The sequence below is a fragment of the Olea europaea genome, unplaced genomic scaffold, assembly GCF_002742605.1.
Source record: "Olea europaea var. sylvestris unplaced genomic scaffold, O_europaea_v1 scaffold2712, whole genome shotgun sequence".
Classification (NCBI taxonomy): Eukaryota; Viridiplantae; Streptophyta; class Magnoliopsida; order Lamiales; family Oleaceae; genus Olea; species Olea europaea.
In genome coordinates, this window is record NW_019245527.1 from 26,639 (window position 1) to 43,888 (window position 17,250).

At 33.5% G+C, this 17,250-nt stretch overlaps 2 protein-coding genes across 2 annotated transcripts; both read right to left on the reverse strand.

The window, feature by feature from the left end:
- Positions 1 to 2,567: 2,567 nt before the first annotated feature.
- Positions 2,568 to 5,352, reverse strand: LOC111383545 (transmembrane protein 230-like). The gene is made up of 2 exons (XM_023007660.1): positions 4,968 to 5,352; positions 2,568 to 2,988 (listed from the first exon to the last, which is right to left on the reverse strand). The coding sequence occupies exons 1-2, from the start codon at positions 5,155 to 5,157 to the stop codon at positions 2,867 to 2,869; spliced, it is 312 nt and encodes a 103-aa protein (XP_022863428.1). The 5' UTR covers positions 5,158 to 5,352; the 3' UTR covers positions 2,568 to 2,866.
- Positions 5,353 to 12,039: 6,687 nt separating this feature from the next.
- On the reverse strand, positions 12,040 to 15,055 carry LOC111383544 (auxin efflux carrier component 2-like). Its single transcript, XM_023007658.1, has 7 exons — positions 14,450 to 15,055; positions 14,038 to 14,160; positions 13,836 to 13,945; positions 13,400 to 13,543; positions 12,799 to 12,964; positions 12,426 to 12,502; positions 12,040 to 12,287 (listed from the first exon to the last, which is right to left on the reverse strand). Exons 1-7 carry the CDS (start codon positions 14,864 to 14,866, stop codon positions 12,221 to 12,223), a joined length of 1,104 nt encoding a protein of 367 aa, XP_022863426.1. The 5' UTR covers positions 14,867 to 15,055; the 3' UTR covers positions 12,040 to 12,220.
- Between the last annotated feature and the right edge of the window lie 2,195 nt (positions 15,056 to 17,250).

Consider the following 17,250-nt stretch of genomic DNA (forward strand, 5'->3'; position numbering starts at 1 on the left):
GTGTGAAGAAACATTGGAGCTCAAAGGATATTCAGCATCAGTCTTTTAAATGAACATTTCTGTGATAGTTGGCAGAACCCTCAATAAAAAAAGCAGAACATATATGAAAGAATGCACTTAAAAACCACAGAATTCTACAGTGACCAATATCAAAGGAGTGCACAAGTTGTACTAAAGGATATAGTTAAGCTACAACTATTTAAAGAGCAATGAAGCCAAGTCCTTGCTTCTACAATGCTCTTTGTTTTCAGAAGATCATATTTTTGCAATTGAAGATTTGGTTAGATATGCATCGGGACTAAAGTTGTTTAGCGGTAGAAAGACACTGAGTACAACCAAAGATAGGGTAAACGCGATTGTCAATAATATAAAAAGTTGCTATTTACAGCTCTCAGCTAAGAATGAGGAGCATGTAAAATTACATGATATTGTAAGAAATGTTTGCTTACAAATTGCATCTAAAGACAAGCATGTATATATGTTGGAACACACTAGTTTGAATGAGTGGCCAGAACATGATAACAACGAATTGTATGATGAAATTGGTTTGATATCGAATGGGCTGAATAACTTCCCAGTAGGTTAGAAATATCCAAACCTGAAGTTTCTAGGAATGATGTGCAGACAACAGTCACTGAGCATATTCGTATATTTTTTTGTCGATATGAAGGAACTCAGATTTCTTGATTTCACATGGATGAGGATTCAAATTTCGTCAACAATCCAATTGTTGACCAATCTTCGAACTTTGTGCTTGAACCATTATAAAATTTTAAATTTCAACTATTGGGAATCTGAAAAAGTTAAAAGTTCTCAATTTTTAATTTTATGGCTCTGATCTCGATCACTTTTTCGATGATATAGCAGAACTTAGCAACCTAAATCATTGGATTTGATGTTTAAACCCAGCTCTAGCTACTGTCCACTTCCACCTGGTATCTTGTGAAGCACCGACACGCTGTCGGCATCAACATATTTGTGTCCGACTCGTATTGGACATCACTACGTCTTTGACATGGTATTGAGGCTTGTCGGAGGTCCCTTGCGACAGTTTTTTGTTAGGAAGAAATGAAGAAGGCTTGGGCTGCTATGGCAGATTTGGTCAAGAAGAGAGAGATGTCAGGCGGCTGAAACTGAAGTAGGGTGGGCTGCTTCTTCAAGGGAGAAGAAAGCCTAATTTGTTAAGGGTTTTGCTGAAGTGACAGGAAGGCTCACTGCCTCAAGAAACCCCACAAATGATCCTCAGTTTTTGCTGCAAATATTACATGTTTTGTGCATTGAGATGCGAGAAAGATTTCATATCCAATTAACTGATTTTGAGCATGGTCGTGAGAACATCATGGAGAAATATTATTTCATTAGGGGCTTGCATATACGTGGCATTACTTTATGCAAGTATGCTTTCTCAACATGCAATTTACTCATTAATGAGGGGAAGTTACCATCTTACTCTATATATGTACACGGTGGAGAGGAAGAATATGTTCGATAGAGACAGAACAAAATGAAGTTTCCCAAATGCTTGAGTTCCCAAAACCACAGCAAGAATTTTTTTTTTCTTTTCGCAGTTTGTTTTAGAGGGAAATCGCCTTCACATTTAAAAGAAGTCCTGCTCATGGTATATGACTGTTTACAGAAAATTTATGTTTCGTCTAATAAGACTCAAAATGTTGATAGTTCAGAGAAGATTGCAAAATGAATTCCCAATAATATTTCTATTGCACCGAGGATATTATCACAATATCACTAGCTTGAACCACCCTACATACTACATGACTGAGGAATAAATTACCCAACCAAGGACATCGAGGCCCATTCTCAATCTGTGAAGGGAGTGCTTATAACTAGCATATTAGTCGTTCAAATTATAGTGTCTCCAAGCTTGACTCTAAATATGCTCTTATAGGTGTGATAATAACTATGGAGTCTGGAAATTCTACTTCTTACATTATACATTCATTTTTAGAAAATTATTCAAATATGCACATTAATATAGATACATGAATACATAGGTGCATTTACATATACGGGTATCATATATCCCCACCCCCACTTGTTCCCAGGCAACGAATTTCTTTGTTTGAGCGATAAAAGTATTTAGGTGAGTGAAATATGTGAAAATTTAAAGCATTTGATTTTGTGGCCTTTTACTCATGTTTTTTCCTTTCCAAGTATTTAAAAGTGTATAAATAGATAAGTAGGTCCATCTTAGTGGAAGAATACTTCTGATACAAGGTGAAAGTTGAAAGAGTTTTGCTAGAGTGACATGGCCACACGCCAGGAGCACCACTATTGGCTGCGCCCCTTGCTCGTCCAGGCCACATATAGGAAAACTCAAGTCAAGAAGTTGCTATTTTTTGACATTAGCTAAAATTCGAGACGAAGAAGCTAAATATGAAATGGTATCCCATTTGCGTGTGCGTATATACGTCGTATATACATACGCATATGATCCAAGATTCTGGTATTTCTGCTTGGACATAATTGTACATGATGCATGGACTCTTTCCAAAAGAGATTAGCTACTAGACGTACCACAAAATCAACGACGCAATAACATCATTCGGTAAAGTTTATGAAAATCAGTAACATCTATGAAAAGTTCACACAAGCAACAGAAGAACTTCACTGCAAAAGTCAAGAAAAAACAAATATTATGTCATACAGTTTATGAAGAGAAAATTCATCTATCGCACATGCACAATGCTAATAAACAGCAACAACTTTGTGGAGATTCAGTTTCATTCGCCTGTCAAAGAAGGAACAAATTGCACTAAAGCATTTAAACTGTCTTAGAGGCTATTTATTTACAAACATCTCGTGACTGGGAATATCTGTACATTGGGTCTTGAGGCACCAAGCAACTCTATACAGCAGGTATGTTGGCAAAAGAGAAGCCTTTGTAACCCTTATACGCGTAGTATGCGATCCGTGTATAATAGAATCCTGGAATGAACAGAATTCCTCCCAGTACAGCAAAAAATAGCCCTAAATATATAACATCAGATTAAAACAAATAAAATAATGACAGAGTAGTAGCATGCTACCTATCAAAAAAAGAGTAGTAGCATGCTGATTATAACAAATGATTAACATCAAGACGTGCAAAGATATGCAGAACTCTTTTTTAAAGAGGCGTCTCTAATAACTGGATGTATTGACTCAATATGTCTCCAGCAAGATCTTGTCAATATCAATACAATGACAATAAATTTAGAGTCAAACTGTGACACCAAATTTATTTTCACAACTGCGTTCTGTTCCTTAATAGATCCACTGGATGATGTACAGCAGCTAAGTGTTTACTAACTACAAATTGAAAAATGGCAAAGATGGGGGGAGAGCATATCTACTTCTGGAATCTAAGATGAGTGAAATAAATTGTATTACTACAAGAAACGAGCAACTAGTAGTCTAGTGCCGAGCTATGAAGTAACTGTCACAGTCAGACTACTCATACATTCAAGTGTTGCATATTATTCCTTCGCATTTTATAACATGCCATAAAACTGCAAATTAAAAAAAAAGTAAAGCAAGAGATTTAAGTCCCCCTTACTAACAGGAGAAAAAAACAAGGTCGCAAGTGCAGAATACTTGCATCATGGAGCATGACAAAAGAAACAAGTGAAGCAGTATCATATAGAGTCAACTCTTGTATATTTGATAAAGGCATCAAACACAAATCCATCATTACTAGGGTTATTGAAATCTAAAATACATTAAACATATAATTTGTACTCCTTATTTATATATTACAAAGAATCTTAGCTTTATTTTTCTCTTATTGGAGGAATTAGAAAGGATATAATGCACATGATTAGAGCAGGTCGAATGAGAAGGAGAAGTGCTATAAGAATTCTGTGATAAGAGTAAAGGTTAAGATAGTACAGAAAAATAGTTAATAGACCTATTATATTTTATTGTGCAGAAAGTTGGGCTGTTAAAAACCAAATTGTCAATAACATTACGGACACTAAGATGAATGTGTGGTAATACTAAAATAGCACATGAAAAGTAAGAATATATGCAACAGATGGTGGTGGCATAGATTGAGGATAAATTAAGACAATGATGACTCCGACAGTTGGGACATAATTCATAGACCTAAAAGTTTCATGTTCATTAGAAAGGCACAATCTCAGTAAGTTCGAAGAGGGAAAGACAGATGGTTAGACGGATGGGTAAACCATGCTTAACAAGTCCTATTATAGTTTTTAAGGATCTAGTTTATTTGGATCTCCCAATAAATCCAGACTTGATCAAATGGAACTGAGAAGGGAAATAAACATAGCTGACAACATAAACACGAGGCTTAGTTTTGTTGTTGTTCTTTATCTTATCTTTGTCATACCAAAAAAGAAACTTTAACATCACATCAGTCTATATCCACTTTTAAATTCTTCCACAGAAGAAGTTCTTGAATTAATAGGAAGATTAGTCTAACATGCCACATTCATTTTTAATTTTCCATATCACTCAACTGAGCTACATTATACCTTTTAGACAATCCTTGACATCAAGATCTGCATATAATAAATGAGACACTTTTTATATGTTCAATAAATGAGCTAAACTACAAATTGTTCAAACCTACTCAAGTAATTATAAGACTCTAATTAGGTAATTCTCAATCTAAAAAAATTGAGCTTCTCAAATACTTCGCACCATATTTCTCTGTATCCTTGAATCTACTCTGGCCAAACTTCATTATTATTGTAAGATTAAAAATCTAATAAATCCATCGTAAATTTACCTTCAAGAATATTATTCTGTAACATAAATTGAAACGGGTTCCCAAAAACATAATGCTTATTTAATAACTAAAGATGATAATTTACAGAATATTAATTAAATGGCCTTTAAATTGATCATTAAAAGAACATTAACTCAGTGAACGAGCAAAAATAATTAAATCCCACAAAAATTATAAAAACACAGTAAAACTCAAACTCCCACAGAAAGTTTACCGTGGGCGCGGTCACCGCCAACTTTATTGACAGCCATAATGACACCCAGAACGATTCCGAGTGAACCGAAAACCAGGAGAGAAACAGCGAGGGAAATCTCCTTGATGGGCGGCTTGTTGTTGACTGTGTAGGCCGATTCCATCATTATATCATCATCTGATATGGAGAACGCATGATCCACATACGCCATGTATTGCTGCTAACTTTTTGTAAGATTTCAAGGATTTTTTGGTGAATTGAATTTGGGATTGTTTGATTGTGGAGTAGTAGGAGCTATAAGACAATTGTGAATGAGAATCCTATGCTTGGAGAAGACGGGTACGATAGGGTTTTTAGAAGGCGACTTTTCAACAATCAGCAGGCAGCAGCAGGTGTGAACAAAACGACTTTGCATGTTGTCGTGAAATTCGGGTCAAGGTCGGGTCGGGTCAACCCGTCTGGTGGGAAGGGTCTAATTGGACTGGTCAATTTAGGCAGGTGGAATAGGTCCAATTCATAGTTGGGCTACGACTTTATGGACTGCCCTCTAAGAAAATTGAATTTTGTTCAACCTTTAGAATTAAATTGATTCGTAAACTATAACATAAAAAAGAAAGTCGAAATTACATGTCAACGTGTGTTTAAAAATTACAATTCATAAATAAGGGTTGAAGTTTATTTGTTAAAATATCAGATATTAATTTAATTATTTATATTAATAATAATATTATAAACTCTACCCATCCCAATTGCCACGCTCCCAAACCCTAATTATTTCCTCTCTTTGCATCTCGCTCCCATCTCTCTCTACATCTCTCTCCGAAGGCGACTACAGCATGACACCACAAATTTGCTTACGACAATTTTCGTGTGTCATCGTATGGCATACGACAACGTGCTGCAACAGTGAGATGCTAACGATGGTGGTGTTAATGTTGCTTGTGGTGGTGGTGGTGGTGGTGATGTTTTGGGGTGCTTTTGGTGGTGTTGGGGGTTTTAGGTGGTTTTTGTTGGTTGTGCAAGTAGAGGTGCTGGCAGTGATGGTGGATCTAGCGACGGTGAGGGTGATGGTGGTAGGGGCTCTAAGGATCTTGGCGATGGGGTTGGCTACTGATTTTTTGTTGGTTGCACATTTTATTTATTTATTTGGGAGGTGTAGATTGTTACAGTGGTAGTGGTTTGAGACGGTTTTTGTGGTAGACGTCGATAATGGTGATGATGTGGTTCGATGATGTATATTTATTGGTAGTGGTGGTAACTTAAGGTTTGGAGGTGTTGGTTTATGGAAGAAGCGACGGTTATCTACAGCACAAATTGTGGTAGCGGTGATGTCAAGGTGAGGGTGGTCACAAGTAGGTGTAATGGCAATGGAAGTGGTTTGCGACCCACTATTTGGTGTTCTGACCAATTATTTAATTATCTATGATCAAGTGTTCAATTATGGCCTAAAAATTTCGAGATCGTGGATGAGGTTTTTGGTGTATATAACCAACTATTTGGTTTTTTTGTAAATAATTATTAAACTGTGACATTAAAATTCAATAATTTGTGATTAAAAAGTAACGTGATCAACAAATTTGAAAATACATGATTGATAAATAAATCGTGACCTATAATTTTTTTTATTTATGGCCAATAAATAAATTGTGACCTATAAAATTTTTAATTTGTAATCTCGACATAATATATGACCAATAAATGAGTTGTGACCTATAATTATATAATTATGTACATGTAATCATTAATTGTATAATTGTGACCTTATTATATTTAATTAATTAGCTAATACTTTAGTTTTGTATTTTGAAATTTAACACTTGAAAATTGAATTATGTCATAGTTGACACCTAACTTGTGAATTTTTCCCAAAAAGAAAAGTATTTTATTCAACCTTCAAAGTTAGATTGATAAATGCTACAATTTTTTAATCAATAATACTTACTATAGATGGTTAAGCGATTAGATATATGTCATATATGATGACTATGGTAGTCGCTTACTATGAATTATATTATTCTTTTTATAATCTATCAAGAGAAAATATTAAGGATGCACAAAAAAATTGTAAAATCGCAAACCGAACCAAAAATCATTGATTTGAAACTGTTGGTTCGGGTCCGCGTGGATTCGCGATTTTTTCCCCTCAAATCGAACTAAACTATTTCAAAATGGTTTGATTTAGATTTAGATTTTCAAAAATCTCACAAAATTAAATTGAATCGTTTTAAAATTTTTAATTACAACATTAATTTTATTAACTTATAAATTTTACAGTTTCCACTTTTCAGAAAAATACTAATTTAGCAATATAAATTACAACCAACCCATTTAAATAATCATAAAAAGTAAATTATTTTCATCATTATTGGCTCATGATTTAACAAGTTCACAATACATGTCCTTACCAAATATCTAAACTAAATTAAAATTATTCTCATGTCATATAAAATGATAAAAAACATGTATTTTCGACAATTCAAATTATTATTAAACAAAACTACGGTAACAAATCACATTCAAAGCTTTAGAACCCCTGACATAAACTCTCATTTTCCAAACATTTGACGTTTGTCTGTCACTGCTAAACGAATAGCTAGTCACCTTTTGCCTGTTAGTCTACTAATTTCTACCTGAATCGTCTCTTTCTCTCTTCTCTCTCAATAAGTCTCGTATTTTTATTCAAGCCATTTTTTCGTTGTTCTTTTCTTTTATTTGTTATTCTTAAATTTATTATACATTTGTGAGTTGCGATTTGAACAGAAAAATGACTGTTTTTGTGTTTAGATGATTAACAAAATTGTTTGCGGTTTGGAAAGAGCAAACGGCATAGCATATTGATTGTGTGAAAATATTAAAGTTCTCTAACCAGTACTAATACTTTCTACTTTTATAAAGTAGTTAGATAATGAAATTTGTTAATTCCCAAAAACCTTGAATTCTATTAATCTTTATATATCTAAACATATAATGTTTAATCCTTATTTAACATCTTATTAGCAAGACGAATGGAGTTTTAACCAAACTATAACAACATAAAGTGGCTCTACCTTTACCAACAACCATGTGATAATATGAAAGTCAAACAAGAAAAGTAAATAAAAATGAAGAAACATGTATTTGTTCTATTAACATCTTTTAGCAACCAACTTGGAAAACAATTTATTCATTAGTTTCGTGGTAAATATGAATGTAATTTAAAATTTAACATTATTAGTTTTCGTTTAAACTTATATGTTAACTTATGTTAAATATATTACTATAATGTCGATAGGTAAACAGCGGATTAAAATCAAACTAAATCGCAAATTATGGTTTGGATTGGTTTGAAAAAATTTCAAACTACATGAAATGGTTTGAGTTGAAAATATAGTCAATCGTCCAAGCCGAACCGCGTTCACCCCTAAGAAAAATGTTTGATTTTGGGAGGGTTTAATTGGAAAACCACAAGGGATGAATGAGAACTTTACACAATTAGGAGAACATATGGCTTGTTTGATAGAGCTTCTACTTTTTATGGAAGAGATTTTCGAGGATTCTACGTTATGACATATTTATCTAAAAACTCTTCTAGACATAAAATGCTTTCAAAAATTATTCAAACATGTTTAAAAGCCTTCTTAATTTCAAAAACCTCTTTTGACTTTTTAAAACCAGTGCAGAAGTGGGCCATGCTATAGTTCATTTTTGCTAACCCCTCGAGAAAATATCTCTTTTTGCTAAGTTTAGAATATTTTTATTTATTTATTTATTTATTTATTTTTTTTGGCGAAATTGAAGGATTTTTAGTGGTTTGAATCTGGGGCTTTCTAATGTGTAGTAGTGGTAGCTATGGGAGAATGGGGAATGAGTATGCTATGCCTGGAGAAGAATGATTCTGACCTGTAGAAGGTGATTTTTCAACCGTCACACAAGGGGGAGGTGTAAAAGTAAACAAGAGGAACGTAAAAATTTGCTAGATTGTGTCTTGCAATTCAGTCAGGAAAAATTTGGTTGTACAAAAAAATCATCTGCACAAACCTTACAAACACTCACAAGAGTGGATCCCATGTGAATTAAAATATTGCAAAAAATAACCCACTCGCGCTGCATGTGTGTATTCTGTACCGTTTCTGTAGAGAATTTTTCTGTACGTGTAGCTTTGTTGATTCGGGTAAGATCAAGTCACGTGAATAGAAATGTGGTATGGCATGTAAATTTTGATGGCTAGTGTCTAGTCGGCCTGTACATAAACAAGGTCCAGTGTGTCCCTTGTCGAGTCATGTCATTCTTATAAGAAGTAAGAATTAAAATAGATTGGTCTAAAAAAAAATCAACAATTAATTAGAAATTTATTTTGATTTAACGAAAAAAAATGGAATATGTTAAGACACTATAGAACTGCACGTCTGATTTATTTTTTTTAAAGAATAAATTGAGAACAATAGGTGCACATTATCCCCCGTTTTGTAGCAATTTTTCATTCCAAAAAAATCAAAAATTTTTTATTGTTATTTAACTATTTCAATCGCCATTTTTTACTTTTTCACTCATAAGTAGGACCAACTTTTCTCTCCAACGATCAGAAAATCAATTTTCAAAATCACTATTGAACATGCTCATAATATTAATAATGAAAGAAAATAGTAGTAAGAGGATGTTAGACCAGACCTTAAAAAAAGTAATCGACTCCAAAATTTATCCACTGGTCTAATTTAGTCCAAAACTTTGTTTAATTTTTTAAAATTATTAATTCAATTCAATCCAATCCAATTCGACCATATGACCCCTGACTCTTGAATTTTTCAAACCAAAGCTGATTTTTGAAAAATTGGGTTTAACAGATTTTTAAATTCCTTTTCAAATGCAGGATACATCAGCAATTATTTTTCTCCTTCTCATTTTATTTTATGTAAATAAATATCAAGATATGAAATGTTATCACCATATTGATCCAAATATTCAAAAAATCAGGTGACGAGAGGACGGCCATGTAGATAAAAAAAAAATTAAGATAGTTTGTTGTGAATAGAACCAAAAAATAAATATTTAAGTATTTGGACTTGTAAATTTGTAATTAATCCCTGTCCGCATCTCCAAAATTTCCGACGGACGATAAGGGTCATACACCTGGCCCCATTCCGGCGAGCCGTATTGCATCATCTAAGGCCACGTCTCATACTAGATTAGATCGTACAAGAAATTATGTATAAAATTAGAGTAGTAGTAGTAGTAGATGGTATCAATAGAGTTAGGTGTGGGTTGTGTTTCGTTGGTTTTTTATTTAACACATACTCAATCCAACATGATCGGTTTGATCTAAAATCAAATCAATCCAATCCAATCCAATTATTAGGCTTGGGTTGGTTTGAGTTGGGTTGATCGGTTGGGGCTTTGGTCCAATTCAAGTTGACTCCAACTATACTCTGTTAAGTTTGAACGATTTTTAAAATTTAAAATCACTTGAAAATCTTAGTTATTTTTAACCTATAAAAGGAATTCTTCCAGAAAATTAATTTATAAATAAGTTTGAAACTATGAAGCATTTTCGTTTCATAATTATTTTTCTAAAATTTATTCATTTCATTATCACGTCCTTGGTTTTTAATTTATTATGAAATCATTCTCTTGTCTCCACTATAATGTCTATTTAGATTTATTTTTATTTATTTTTTTCATTTTTGGTATTAATTTTTTTAATTCATTGGGTTGAATTGGGTTTTAATTCATAACCCGAGACCCAACCCAGCTCGACTTGAAATTTGATTTTCCAACCCGACCCAATCCAGTTGAACTTAAAAACCAACCTTAATCCGTCGATTTTGGTTGGGTTGGTCGATTTGAGCGATTTGGATTGGGTTTTGTCCAACCCTAAGTATTAGAGTGGATTAAAGTGGATAATATCTCTTAAGTTTTTCATTTAAAAAAGCATATACTGCTTAAACCCATTTTCTCACTTCGTATTTTGTATGTTATCGGTTATCTTAAGAATGATAGCGCACATAACATTCTTTAAAAATAAATAAATAATAATAATAAAGAAGTGTTGTCCACCTTAATTCACCATAATACTATTTACATAGTATATCTACTCTAATTTTGCTCGTAATCTCTTATACAATCTAGTTTGGTGTACCAAAAAAATAATAATAATAATAAATAAAAAATAAAAAACACGAAGTAAATTTTAGTTCCATTGCCCGTTTCCTAAACAATGTGTCACATGGTATAGTCATTTAAATAAGTACTATATATGATACAAGTTGGCATTTATTGAAGTTAGTCTTATCTTTTCCCAAAACACAACAGATTCCTAGTTAGAAAATTAAATCAAGTATTCACATGCATGCTGGAGATTAGTTCAACACTATGAATCAAAAAACCACTATAATTATTTCAATAGTAATAATTAAATCATTTTAATTTTTATTTAGTTCTATCTTCCTTGTTTGACTTTCCATGTCATGGGATCTTATCACTAATAGAAAATCAATGTAAAAGATAGAAGCAATTCAATGAGCATCTTTTACATGTATTGTCAGTTATTAGATTTTTTTGTCTACCTAGAACAAAATATTAAGATTTTTCATTTACATCCACAAATTATTTTTGTAATTACACAACTCATTATTCAGTTTGTGTACTAGTTGAAATCAATCATTTTGTACGTGGAAATTTAAAATTGTACGTGGGAGTTATGTTTTTAACGATTTTGATGAATTTAAACCCCTTTAACCTCAATTCAAGCGATTTTGTCATTAATCATTCGGAAACTATATTTGTTGCTCGCTTATGTTGTACTTTCTTGTAAGAGAATAGTGGCTAGTCGGGGAAACAAAGTCTTGAAATTAACCAATTTTACCTGAGCAAATGATATAATGATTTTCAGATTATGTCGAATGTTAGGAATAAAAATACATTGATACCAATGTAATCAAATATAGAAAAAAATTACGTAAAGGGATTGGACCGTATAATGAATAACTTCATTTTCATTTTTGATACCTTTTGTCGAATTTAATCTAATCTATCTCACCAAACATGCGAAACAGTTGAAATTTGCTCTCTCTACTGGCTTTTGCATAAGTCAAAACACATAGAACTAAAGACTAAAAAAGACACAAAAGATTGAAATCAATAGTATATATAATTAGAAGCAACAAGAACATGCACATGCAGGCTACAGCATATGATTTCCCAGTTGTCCACTGACTCCAATGCCTGCATCTTCAATTTACTATTTCTTCTTGGATTTCTCAAACCCCATGTTCTTTATATGGATCCTGCTTTGCCAAAACTTACACCCCAAGAAGCACATAATATAAAATTGTTATGGGCAAGGCAATCAGCATTCCAAAAATAACCCTGTAAAAAAAATGAAATGAGTTTTGGAGTAACATAAACTTAAGCTTTACACATTCTTGCTTTTTTTTTTCTTTTTTTTTGCATGGAGAAAATTAATTTTTGAAAGTGTAAGCTGAATTAGTAGGCGAAGAAGCTTACGCAGTGCTTAATATGTCTGGATGTACATTGTATTCTTTTGCAAACACAAAGGGAACAATACCCTGGGGAAGAGCTGCCTGTATTCAAGAAGTAAAGGATAGAAAAATATGGTTAAGTATCTAAATTAGCTATTGTTAAAAACAAAATGCAATTTGAGTGAAACAAAATAATAATAAGGATCGATGGATCAAAGTTAGGTATTTGTCGTAGTGAATGATCTAGTTGTTTTGAATATTCAAGTAGATCTATGAGTGAAATGAACATTATAAAGACGAAAAAAGATTTATGTAACCTCCTCGAGCCACCAACAAGGTTTAGTTCATTATTTATTTAAATTCAAACAAATTCAAGAAATGATATGAATTTTAATCACCTGAACAATGGCTACATGCAAAAGCACTCCTCGAAGACCAATGGCAATGGAGGTTGCAGCAATTACTGCAGGCCCTGTTAAGAACCTAACAGCCATTGAAAATGTAGCAACAGATTTTCCACAGGCTATGATCTTTGGTTGCAAAGCCATGAATAAACCTGCATTTCAAGCAACAAAATTAAATGAGTTATTTTACATACTTACCCCTATAGACTGTGTAGAGTCTAGTCACATTGTTCCCTTATCTTCTCGACTATAAACCTTAATGGCTCAAATTGACTATTGAGAGTGAATCCCTATAAATATGTGTATATGCAATATGCTCGCTGTTTTAGTTCTTTTATCTCTCGAAAATAAGGATTAGAATTGAAAGGTGGATCACAACATAGTATTGGTGCAAGTTGATTGGTCTAGAGAATATAACTTGGACTGTGTTACTTATGGAGTAATATGGACCATAGATTAAATTTAATGGTTGGATTTAATTTAGTGGTTAATTACCTATACTAGTGTTGTCACTCTTTAAAACAAAGTACAATATTTGAATTTTAAATTCAAATGAATTGGCTCTATAATTTCAAGATCTCTTCATTCTCTCTACTTGGACTTGGCATAACATTTGAGAGAGAGCATAGAGAGGTAACCAAGTGGGAGCTTTCCATAATTCTGGCGAAATTCTTGGTGGCTTCCGACGGATCCTTTCTCGGTATATCCATTGTCATTCCCATGGACGACGGTGCATGATCTGGTGTGGCACAAATCTGAGTTCAATATCAAGAACACTTCATTGGTGATGTTGAAGAAGCTTTGAGTTGGTTTTGGTTTGGTTTTACACTTTGAGAGTTTATTATTCCGCATTGTAGTTATAATAATCTTTTGTATACTACACTTTAAATTCTACAAATGGTATCAGAGCTTAGGCTAGTGGTAAAAAAGTGTTAAAACAACCTGAAAATCGGATTGGAAGTCGAAGAGGTTCGATTTTATTTGAAAACAAGTTCAGCAAAAACTTTGAACTCATTTTCTGCAAAAACTACACATCTGGTGGACGAACGGAGACCACCACCAGACTCCAGACGTCAAGTAAAACATTTCGATGAAGTGTGTGTTGCACACGCGCCGGCGGTGGAGGTGGCACGTGAGACCACTTGCAGAGAACAAGGGTGATGCATGAGGGCGCGTGAGGAGTTTTCAGCCGGAGGTCAAAAAAGACAGATTGTTCCTTGATGAATTTCTAACCTTCTGGTGGTTTTGGATTTCAGTTTGGTGTACTATGGAAGCAGATACAGTCTCGGGCAGACAAGTGGAAATGGAGAAACTTTTTCGTTGGCAGCTCGGTGGTGTTTCTTGGTGTTTCAGTAGCTGTTGGATGACTTAGGGCAGTTACTGGAGGCTTCAGATCGATAAAGACTTGCATCTCTCCTTAAAATAGGAACCAATAGATTCGTTCGCTCGATTTGCGCCATCTAACACCCTCTCGAATTTACAATTGAAATATTGTGTTATTTGCTACCATATTGTTACTTGACTCTTGTGATATTGGTTTGTGTTACTTGTTATGATATCATCATCCATGTCATCTTAGAAAGTAATTTATACATAAATTGGTTTGGGCTTGCATTTGTGTGTGGGTAAATTGGCTAAGTAAAACTTTTTTCGAAATTTGAACCATTAAATTGCCCGAAAAATCTCCATACATAGCCCTCAAAAGAGGGATTCCCATTACAAGAGTATTTGGAAGAGTCGAGAGAGAAAATAGAGTGATCAGCCACTCTAAGCTCCCATTTTTGCTGAAACTATGCCACAGAAATAGGGCTGCAAGAATCACAACTTTTTGCAATGAATCAGCCGCAATGAAGTGATAATTCATTGCATAAATATCATTTGTCGAGATGAAATGAAATCCGAGTAATGGAACAGCAAAAACAGCCACAAATCGATTGATTCCTGAGCATTGATCAGGTGTAAAAATTTTCCACCATTTAACTGAGCCATAAGCTAAGATCATAGCCACATATAACGGTATTATTGCAGCAAGAACATCATAGATATCCTTTCCAGTTATCATGGTGAGTCACTAAAATGCAGATACAGAGAGAATCAGATAGATATAGATATAGATATATATTGAGAGGGGGGGAGGGGATGACTTTAGAGTTTGTAGTTGATGAGATTGATAAGGGACCAAGTTTCAAGAGAGACTATAACTAAGAGAGTAAAGAAGAAGCAGTTCCTGATCACATGGAAGTGAGAGGGAAAAGGTTAAAAATGGCTTCGTCTTTATTCAACATGATACAGCTACAAAAATGGAATTTTCACACAAGAAAAATATATTTTGTATGTATGTTGTCCCCCACAAGACAGACACATACACGTAGCACAAACTCACACGAGAGAGAGAGAGAGATTGGGGTTTAAAGAATTGAAAACTGGTCGGGAAAGGGAACGGGAAAATCGTAGTTAATCGGTTCGCAATAGTACATCTTTGTCTGTGCCAATTTTGATTTCTCTCCTCCATTGTTTAGAACAAACGAGCCATCGGCTTTGGACAAGATGCTAACATGGAACTCATAATAACAGCAAACGTCCATATAAGCAAGATAAAATGTACCTCAATCCTAGTCTGGACCAGATAGTTTGGATGCCTACACAATAAAGATTGTTAAGGATGGTAGTTATTGTCAAGATACATTTATGAACGTTGAAGAATTTGTGAGAACAATAATAACCTAATTGAGATTCAGAGCTCATGACGAAATACATCAACACACGGAGTTACAATGAACTTAGAGAAATCTTGACGGGCAAGATTTCATATCTATTGTTTCAATCCGTCAGTCTTACCATTAAAATTTTGAAAGCTCAGACCATCATTTTTAAACAAATAATTATTTTGTTGGAATCGCATTCATATTAGAACAAAACTGAACTACTAGAAGAAATTTAACATAGGGGCTGACAGATAAACACATTGCCATGGACCCAATTGCATAAAAAATTTCCAAAAAAAAAAAGCGGGCCCTCCCCCTAATGTGAGTATTTTGTCACGGGGTAGGTCATCCATTTTCTGGTATTGTAGCAAGTCTCTTCATATTATTAGGTAATTGCAAATGGTTTGGTAATAGAAAAAAATAAAAAAAAATTGGCAAATGGTTTTGTAATAGAAAAAAAAAAAAAAAAAGAACATGGAAGTGAGATAGAAAGGATAAGCATCCTAGGGAGATGAGAGAAAAGATAAAATTGTTGTATATGGGCAATATGGTCAACAAATTTTTTCTAAAGAATATCAACGTGCTACAATTTTATTTATTTTTTATTTCTTCACCCCCAACACGTACAAAGAAGAAATATGTGCTACAATACTGAACATAGCTTTCTTTCTCCCACATCAGACGTGTGGAAGCGGTAAAAATAATTGACAAACACGAAATTTTGTAACACCATCACTTTCTAGTTTTTGTTGATTTTTAAGAATATAGAAATCTAAGCATATAAAATCTCTTTGATTCGCTTCAGATATTGAGAATTTAAAAGAGAGAAAAATTTCAAAGTCAATTTTATTTCAATTCAAAAAATAATCGAGTGTCATTAAGATTGAAAACCATTATTTAAAGCAATGACTAACATCTAAATAATAACTAAAATCTAGAATAGAAACGACGAAAATTAAAAGCATTAATACATAATTAAATACTAAACGCCCATAATGACTTAAAGTGCAAGAAAATAATTAAAAAGAACAAGACTCAGCTCCCTTATTTTTAGTTGTAGGGCCAAAATACACCAATATTTCTTCAAAAAATAAACTTGCTATTATAACTATTTTTGAATTTTGCATTGCTTGTAGAAGCCTTTCTTATAGGCTTATAAGCATCTAAAGACGAGTCTACCTATTATGTTTGTACAATGATAACCGTCATGGTGATGTGCATTAGAATGAAGAGGACAGCAAATCTTCAAAAAAATTAGGTCCCAACCTCAATAATTAGACTAGAATATTTCCTTCAATCCTAGATGCAAGGAAAATTTATGAAAAGTTACAATCCCCACTACGGAATAATGCACCTACATGCTTTCATCGATACTAAGAAGGCAATGCAGTTCAATTAGCAATACCACAGATGTGCAGCTACGACTCGGCCTTAACTCGGCGGGAAATATCACTTTCGCAAGTGAAGAAAACCAACTTTACTATACAAAAGAAACACCATTACACAGTGTACAAGTTAAGAATCCCCAGTAATAGAATGCAGTAAATTGCTCACACTTTCTATACTTCTCAAACTACAATTTTGCAGCATTGTTCAACTTCGTCATATACTATTTTCCTCACGAAATTCAGATTTAAATGATTGAAAACAACTTCTGCTACGTCCCTATGATTGTGTAATAAATTAAACTCGCAACTCTTATCTCTGAGTCAGAATGAGATCCTTAAGCCATCTTATGTGT

Excerpts from the sequence above, each read along its gene's own strand:
- LOC111383544 (XM_023007658.1), bottom strand. The coding sequence starts at position 14,866 with ATGATAACTGGAAAGGATATCTATGATGTTCTTGCTGCAATAATACCG. Across the intron at positions 13,946-14,037 it reads AAATCCAAAACCACCAGAAG|TGGTCTCACGTGCCACCTCC; the intron begins GTTAGAAATTCA and ends GTTCTCTGCAAG. Across the intron at positions 13,544-13,835 it reads TCCGTTCGTCCACCAGATGT|ATCATGCACCGTCGTCCATG; the intron begins GTAGTTTTTGCA and ends GTGCCACACCAG.
- LOC111383545 (XM_023007660.1), bottom strand. The coding sequence starts at position 5,157 with ATGGCGTATGTGGATCATGCGTTCTCCATATCAGATGATGATATAATG. Across the intron at positions 2,989-4,967 it reads TGGCGGTGACCGCGCCCACG|GGCTATTTTTTGCTGTACTG; the intron begins GTAAACTTTCTG and ends TTATATATTTAG.